Genomic DNA, 9,105 nt, shown 5'->3' with positions numbered 1-9,105 from the left:
ATTTATCTTGAATCATCAGATATAATAATAATAATAAAACAGTGAAATATTTTGTTATATATAATTATGCACTGCGGAAGATATACTCCTTTGTGCTGTGCAGACAGTCTAAATCAACATTTAAAGTAAACTGCTCCGCTTGAAATACTGACACTGACACTGCTTCAGGATTGCAGGCCTCATTTTTTCCAGAATGAGCCTCACGAACACCCATGCACATGCATCCTGTAACCTCAGCTCTCGAGTGGGTTTGGTGCCACAATTTTTAATGTCATTAACAGGTGGCTTTCTAAAATAGAATCAAGAAATGCTCATGCGCGTACTCACACACATAGCGACGCAAGAAGATACAAACATCACGCTGACATGGAGACGCACATTTAAAATCTCACCAGAGCAGCCATGAAGTAACAATTGACAGACAGAAACAGACCCGGTGCCAACGTCCCCAAAAAAACCATTGATATCATTATGCCCGGACATGGGCGTGATCTTTTTCAGAAGCATACAACCCCCCCACCCCTGTGCCATATCGACGTCCTCCCTCTCTTATGTACTTTCTGTCCATCTCCCAGAAAACCCCCTACACGTATTCAACACTCGACAGGTCAGAAGCTTGTTTGTGCTCTTGTGATTTACGGTAAAAGTACCTCCTTTATCAGCACTGTTAAGGTACAATTAAAAGTCAGAATATTTGTTTTTATTGCAGAAAACTTTCATTTGTTTCAGTCTGGAGCTTATGTGATTTTTTTTTATTACTAATATAATAGGTACAAGGTATGCCTGAACAACAAGTCATGATTGATGTTTTTTCTCTCTATATACAGTACTATATATCCTGTACTGTTGGGCATTATTAGCATGTCCTGTTATTCCATAAACATGCTGTGGTTTTTTATATCTCGGCTGGTATAATAACTCACTCATTGTTTTCTGATTAATCTGTGCCAAACTCTTTTTGAAACTATTGGATATGATCAGAAATTAAACAGATGGCTTACTTTTTTAGCGGGTGGTGCTACAGTAAGACCATTACTTAGAAAATCAAGCATGCATAGCAAGGCTGCATTTACATGATAAAAAAAATATAGAGTGAAATATTATTACTTTATATTTTTTATTAAAATTTTTTTTACTTAATCCTATGATGGCGAAGCTATCTTTTCATCATTCCTCCAGTCTTGTCACATGATCTGTCAGAAATCATTCTAATATGCTGATATGATTTGCTGCTCAAAATTTCTTATTATAAGTTTTTTTATGGAAGTTGTGACGTACTTATTTATTTTCAGGATCAATATCAAAAATATACACTATATGTAATGTAGAATATAAATAATCTAGATTAAATATACAAAATATAGATCTGAAATAGCAGTTATTTGAAATACAATATTTTTGTAACAATGTAAAAGTTTGCTTTACTGAAACTGTTAATCAATTAAATTAAGGCTATAATTGCAAACACACTACAATTCTGTAGTTGGGGGAGGGGGCTTATCTCTAAATATGCTCTGTATTTATAATAATTTAAAAGAAAAATGAAAAAAAAAAATGTATTTTTGGTGGGCGGGGGGTCTATCCATGTAAAGCTCTAAGGACACATAAGAAATTTGAAAAACAACATCAACAAAAACATTAAAATATCTTATATTCAAATGATTGATTTTAAAAAGTACTGGGCCAATTGATCCAATTATGATGCTGCAATAAACTGAATTATGATATACGTCTTGAGACATACACGTTAGCATATGGTGATACCCAATTCTACTCATGTTAAACATTTTCCTCTATAAAACTGCTTAAGTTTGATTCACTGTTTCACATCTTTTTTTCTTTTTTTTTTTTTTAGAGTAAGCAACCTGACCATCTCCTGACTTCATCATCTCATCATTCACATCTTCAAACTGTATTAGCATTCAATGTCAGCAGCACTCTTTGTATGAATGGGCAATGCCCTTCCCTGTCCTACAGCTCCCAGCATCCTTCAGCTGGCCTTAACACCTCCATTATTAAGGTCTTCAACCACATCTTCTTCTGACGAAGCCTACATTAGAAACACATTCGACTGGCCCAGACTGATCACGCTGGATCAATCTAACTCAGACGTCTTCAGCACTGACTGTCTTTGTTTGCCCTCCCATTGGATTATTTTGACCTCAAACTTCTCAAACAAGAAGACTTAAATGTCCTTTCAAATTAAGCCTCTAATTCATTTGTCTGGATCTCTGAAGCTGCAAATCAATCATGTGGTCCATGTTCATTGTGCCGGATGAAGAGGCAAGGACAGTGAATACATCTCCAGGAGTGCACCAACCTTCCGGTGGGCTGGAAGGGTTTTTGGGATCACGAGGCGGTGGACGCAAACACCGAAACAGAACGCACTCCAGTTCTGGAGATGGAATTAGTGAAAACCAAGAGGGCAAAATCAAGCTGACGTTGTTCATGGCTGTAACCAGCATCATGCTTACTGTGCTCGGGGTGGGAACAGAGTTCTGGGTGGAGCTTAAACCATCCAAGAGCTTCTACAACAATCAGACTTGTCTGGTAGCACATTATGGCTTATGGAAATGCTGTACCAAGACATTCTTGGTATCAGATATGGACCCAAAGAAGGAGATCTGTGGGCCTTTGCACTTTCAAGGAGGTAAGAGCTTTTGTTAAATAATAATAATAATAAATGTCTCAAATGGAGTAGGAGAATTCTGAATAATCTGTCAGAATAACATTACCTTTTGGGATCCCATTATAGAATCCAATTGCACCTTCTTTAAGTTCTACACCACTGGAGAGAACATTGTCCTATTTCAGAAAACGCCAGAAAAGGGTGAGTCATCCCACATCTTCCTCGCTATCTTTAGATCCGTAGCACTAATGTGTCTGTCCCCTAAGTGCTGACCCCGTATATGAATTTTTCACCAAAACATGATAGGTAGCTAAGATGGTGTATAATAATATGATGGAAATAAAATGAAATAAAATGAAGAAATGATTGGTTGATTGGAGATTTAACTCCATGCCAGCTTCCTTGGCTATTTTCATGGCAAGTGACAAGTTGAAATACTTTAAAAGAGCCAAACCACTCTAAGGTTTTTAAAGTTTGCTTTAAAACTCTAAAATGGATTCAGTGTATTCACTCTATTAAAAATGTGTTCATATATATATATACATTTCTTTTCAGAAGTGATAATTCCAATATTTACTAATACATTATTAAAATTTGTATCTGTTAATATAATTTAATGGACCTTATCTAACCTGAACTAACAATGAACAGTTGTATATTTACAACTTTATATATATATTAAGTTCATACGTAGAAATAAATTGTAAAAAAATACATTGCTCTACATTCTCAACCAATTCTCAACCAATTGAACATTATTGTAAAGTGTAAGCAAATTTTCTGAAGAACATTACTTGTATAAACATATTTAAAGGTGCACTCAGTAATACTGTACTAATCAAAAGGTTAATGATTTTAACTTTTAAGAAATGTCAATAAAATGATGTACTCTTACTGTACAAATTGAAAGCCACAGGAAAAACATTCACCCGAGTGCTAATGGCAGCCCATTCATGAAGACAAACCACCTAAAAACAACAACACAAAGTTGATATTTCAGGAAATCCGAAAAAAAAAAACTAGATTTATTGCTAAATACAGTATGTAGACAAAAAGATGTATGAAGTCACAGAAATGAATACATATTTATACATCCATGTCATCATAAAGTCTAAGGGCCCTATTTTAACGATCTGAAACGCAAGTGTCAAAGCGCGAAGCGCAAGTAACTTTGTGGGCGGGTCTCGGCGCTGTTGCTATTTTCCCGGCGGGATAAATGGCTCTTGCGCCCGGCGCAAATCTAAAATGGGTTGGTCTGAAGTAGCTTCATTATTCATAGGTGTGGTTTGGGCGTAACGTGAAATAAACCAATCAGAGCGTCATCCAACATTCCCTTTAAAAGCAGGTGCGCAAGTTCCATTATGGATTGCTATTATTATGGCGTATTTACCAGGCGCACGCCAGGAGCGGTTCACAGCCGAGGAGACTGATGTTCTTGTAAGAGCAGTGAAAGAGAGAAAAGTTGTGTTGTATGGGGATGGGAGAAACCCACCCAAAATTGCGTAGGTTAAACAGGCGTGGGAGGAAATAGCCACAATTGTTTCATCGATTTTTTTCCTGGTTCTTGACGGACAAACATATTTGTCAGATGTCCTTACATAGCCTATATGTCTTGCCACTATTGGGCAAACAGGTCTGATCCTTAATTATACTACAATGAGCCTGAATAATTTGTAAGCTAGATTTATGCCTATTTTTTCACATCTTCGTGGCACACCACAATGATTTCCATCATCTCATGTGTTAATATTTTTTTTTAGTGTAACAGTTTATGATTTGCAAAAATAACTGTTGCATCTGTGTAGATTACATGAGCAAAGTGTATGCGCGTTGTGCACGCTATACATTATGGTCAAGCTTGCGCCCTTAAAATAGCATAATGAACAACGCGCAACGCGCCACTGACTTTAGACTAGGTTTTTTCTGGTCAGTGGCGCAATTGTTTAATGGAACAGCAAAATAGCACCAGGGATTGTTTGCGCCGGAACACGCCTCCTTTTTTGCGCTGAACCGCCCAGGGAGCGCAAGTTCATTCACTAGTTTAGCGACGTGCTTCTGTGGAGGGAAAAGCGCGCTTTGCGCGGGTGCAAAATAGGAATGACACATGCGTCGGTGTACAAAGTCAATTGCGCTGGGTGCAAGATAGGGCCCTAAGAAAACTGCACCAAAGAAGCCTTATAGAGTGTACCTTTAAAGCAAACATGTTCAAAATGTTAATTCAGCTCCGTATGTGTGCATGATGCCATCATATTCCAGCTGTTTGTTAAGACTCCTCTTCTCCCATCAGATCTGACCGTAGCGTCCGCCATGTTTGCTATCATTAGTCTTTTCCTGATGGTGATGGGAACTATCTGCATTATCATGGCAGTAAGCAAAGGTGTTCAGTTCTTCTTGAAGCCAGCAGCAGTTTGCTTCATACTGTCAGGTAACATTATATGCCACTGGCTAACACCTCTAAACTAAATATTACTAATGCATTTTACATGATGCTTTTATCCAAAGTGACTTTAAGTTCATTCCTATGAGTCGTCATACAGCAGTGTTCAAAAGTCTGGGGTTGGTAAGAAGTGTCTTATGCTCACCAGGACTGCATTTATTTGATCAGAAATACAGTTAAACAGCAAAATTATTAGCATAAAAATATGTTTTTTTAAAATGTAATTTATTACTGTTACCTTCAGTGTCACATGATGCTTCAAAAATTATTTGCTGCTCAAGAAACCTTTCTTATCGATGTTTAGCATTTTTGTTTATCATTATAAACATCTAAACTGTCATTTTGTTCTATTTAATGCATCATTGCTGAAAAAGGTTAATAATAATAATAATAATAATACTAAAAAACCTCATACTGACCATGAACATTAGTTTATACACTGATTTTAATATTATTATTATGGTTGTCTGTTTCTTTAAAATGCATATTTCAGTGCTGGTTCACTCCTATAACAGTCATTTATGCTAAACACGTATAAAAAAAAAATGGTGTAGAAATGTTTAGGAAATTTCACAAAGTACAAAAAAAGTTTTTTTTTTTTTTCAAAAGCAAAACTAGCCAAACAATGTATGCTAACACAAATGCTGCAGGGTCATTCAGATTGCTAATAAAAGCCAAGCAACATAAGTTTGTATTAGTGCTGTCAATCGATTAAAAAAAATTAACTAATTAATCGCACAATTTTTTAAAATTAATCGCGATTAATCGCGATTAATCGCAATTAAAAGACTGAAACTTTTTGGATATGTAAATGTAAAATGTAAATAATTAATGTAAACTCAAGACAAAGAAACTATTTAAATTCGAAATATGATTGTTTATTGGAATTTTTGTTTAACTTGTAACACAGATTTTCTCATGTAAACAACATACCTGCAATAAATCATCAATATCCTCCAAATTAACTGTTGGCTTGAAAGCCATATTTATTACAGAAATAAAAACACAGGCATGTAAGTACCATTTGAATTTCAAAACAATCAATGCCAATAAAAAACAAAAATGATTTCCATGTTGAATTCTAAGTGGACTGCAAAAAAATTCCAAAGTATAGTCATTGCCAGTGCTTTAAGTGAGCCGGTACGCTCATTTGGACATCTGTTTTAATAGAGGTTTTAATCTTTTACCTGCACTGCCGATTTTCAGAGCGCCCTTCACAATGCAAGCTTCCTAATTCATCCCATCCAGAGCAGAAACTACATTACCCATTCACCCTTAAGTTATACAAGTGAATAGCACATGTGTCGCTTTTCCCACTGTTAAGTGTCAACAACTCATCGTGGCCGGAGAAGGTGTGTGAAACTCGTTGTGAGTTATACTAAAGCAAAATCTTGAGTATTTATTGTCTGATAAACATTAAAAACTGTCTGCGGAGGTTGAGTCGTCCTGCAGCCCCCGCCGGCTGTTCATTGGCTGCAGCATCTTTTTTCTAAGTTCTTAAAAAATACCGTAGACGGCAAGGCACAAATTTAGATATTCATTTATCTAATTAATCTATAGCCTATGCACAAAGACAATATGATCTTTTCGTCCCCTTTTTGTTTTAAAGCTTGATGAAGAGAGAGAGCGCAAGTTGCTGCAGCTGAGGAGGACAGTGATGCACGCGTACAGGGGTGATTGACAGTTCGCGGCACTGTGTACAAAAAATACTCCGCTACACAATTATTTCGTTATTTTCATTTAAGCTTATTAACGTTAGCGTTACAGAAAGGTCTGATTTACGCACTGTTACAGTCATTGTTTTTTTTTTTGTTGTTGTTGTTTTTTTTAAATGACATTTGAGTTCATGATTTTAATGTTGCTGTTTCTTGTGGCAGACTAAATGAAGAGTAATGTTTCTTGTGGCAGACTGAAGAGTAATCCGGCAGAGTTTTATACTGAAACTTTCCGCATAAAAGTCCTTCCTTGGTCTTATCCATATTTCTTTGCACGTTGAACACACATAGGCCACAACTGGAAATAAAAAAAAAAACTGCAACCGCGTTAATTGCGTTATTTTTTTTTAACGCGTTAAATATTTCAAATTAATCGAATGCGTTAACGCGCTAATTTTGACAGCACTAGTTTGTATACATCTGAAGGTACTTTTCTCCCTCTGTCTCTCCACAGGTGTCTTAATCTTCCTCTGCCTCATCGTTTTCCACCAATCAGTGCTGTCTTTCTTAGCCAGTGACCAGTCCATACCTCTACATCATGAAATGTCATGGTCAGTCACGTGTTTGGGCTGTGCTGGAGCTCTGGTCATTGTCTCCGGTGTCTTGTTCCTGCTCCTTGCTCTTCCATTAAGTCCTTGGGAAAAGTGCTTACCTAAGAAAAACAGTGACACCTAGTGGTGAGGAGGACTTCTCATTCAGATTTGCACTGAAGCCTCTTTATAAAGTGGAACAGACAACAACAGTACATCCTGGTGAATCTGGGTATAAATATATAAAACCAGTGGTTGGAAATGTGATTATACTGTGCATAAGTTGGCCCTGATGCTGTTGGAAATGTAACAGGAAGTGGGACAGACATTTTGGTAGAGTATATGTATCATTAGGATGGAAGGCCTTAAATAATTATACAGTACATACAGTACAAGCTCATAACATTAAGATAAAAGCTAATTGTTTTGGAAGCTCGTGTAATATTTCATTATTGGTTGAACTATACCTTTTGTTATTTTAATGTTTTTAAATGATATAAGTCATATGTCCTAGTTAAACTTGATTCTGTATATTTCAGTTGCGTTATGTACTGCTTGTTACATTTAAAGGTTGAGGTTTTGAATACTGTTATATTTAACATTTTATGAGGATTGAGGTATAATTTAGGTAAACTTATAATAGTTAATATCTCTAGGACTATAATTTTGGAAACAGAAGTCTAATACTGAAGCCATACTGTAGTTATTCTGTGCTTTAAATATAGTTGTGGTATAAATGTCATTATTGGCATCACTGGGTTTCCAAACTCTGATTGTTATTGTTGTAGGTAAAAGAAATGAAGCTTATTCATGCTTTTATATTTATGTTTATGCAGACATTTTTAAGCTTTTACTTGGTCTTGGCACTAAAGTATTGTACATCCAAAAAAACATATGGATCTTTTCTCCTTTGTGATGTGGAAAACAGCCTTCATGTCTCGTCACTGGGGGAAATAAGAGAACCAGTTGAAATCCATAACAAATCTGCTTGAGATACATGAGTGAATTTATTCTGTTCCTGGCCGACACTGACTGCTTATTAACGTTGTGGAATTGCATATTTGAAAAACAACACGATCACTCAATTTATTTTATTCGATTTATTTTTGGAGAAAACTGCAGCATTGTAAATAAATAATGAATAAAGTGATGATTATTCACAGGAATACAAATTTAAATGTGCTGGCTGATTTGCAAAAGTATACTGAGAAATAGATAGGTGTTGGTTTTAACTGGAAATATGTTGTCAAATTCTCAGAAAGAGGGCAGTTTAGTTTTTGAAAAGGAACTTACCTGATTCTTCCAGTCTTCTAGTTCTAATGAAAATCTGGTTTTGGCTTTCATCCGTGGTTTTAGTCTGGCAGCTGACAGTGCCAGTGAAAAGCCCAGCTGAATCATCTCCGGTTCTGACCAGCCCTCTTCATCTGGAGGTGGTCGCTTGATGACAGCAAGAGATGAATTGAAATCAGAAGCACTAATTAAAAGCCCCAACGTCTGCTTCTGCTGCTCCTGCTGCTTCCCATTGTGAAAACTGACACTGATGCTGATCTAGAATCAGTTATTGAAAGTGTTAGAGGAAAGCAGATCATAATAATGAGAAACTTTCATTGCTGGCTGCCTCTGGTGAATGACAGAAATAGCTTTCCTACTGAGTTGGGCTAGATTATGTAAAAATCCAAACTAGGAAGGCACTGGTTTAAAAGTCAAACTTTGAGCATTTTATTTATTTATTCAGTTTTAGTCTTTTTATTAAACAAAATAATGTTTTGATGAAAGTATTTTTGCAGGTTTGCA

At 36.2% G+C, this 9,105-nt stretch overlaps 1 protein-coding gene across 1 annotated transcript; it reads left to right on the top strand.

Moving 5' to 3' along the window:
• The first annotated feature begins 582 nt into the window (after positions 1–582).
• Positions 583–8,611, top strand: LOC127978774 (voltage-dependent calcium channel gamma-6 subunit). Its single transcript, XM_052583671.1, has 5 exons — positions 583–640; positions 1,856–2,650; positions 2,756–2,830; positions 4,917–5,054; positions 7,236–8,611. The coding sequence occupies exons 2-5, from the start codon at positions 2,251–2,253 to the stop codon at positions 7,454–7,456; spliced, it is 834 nt and encodes a 277-aa protein (XP_052439631.1). The 5' UTR covers positions 583–640; positions 1,856–2,250; the 3' UTR covers positions 7,457–8,611.
• The last annotated feature ends 494 nt before the right edge of the window (positions 8,612–9,105 follow it).

The sequence above is a fragment of the Carassius gibelio genome, chromosome B19 (genome assembly GCF_023724105.1).
Source record: "Carassius gibelio isolate Cgi1373 ecotype wild population from Czech Republic chromosome B19, carGib1.2-hapl.c, whole genome shotgun sequence".
Lineage (NCBI taxonomy): Eukaryota > Metazoa > Chordata > Actinopteri > Cypriniformes > Cyprinidae > Carassius > Carassius gibelio.
This window is presented reverse-complemented; position numbering and strand designations above follow the sequence as displayed.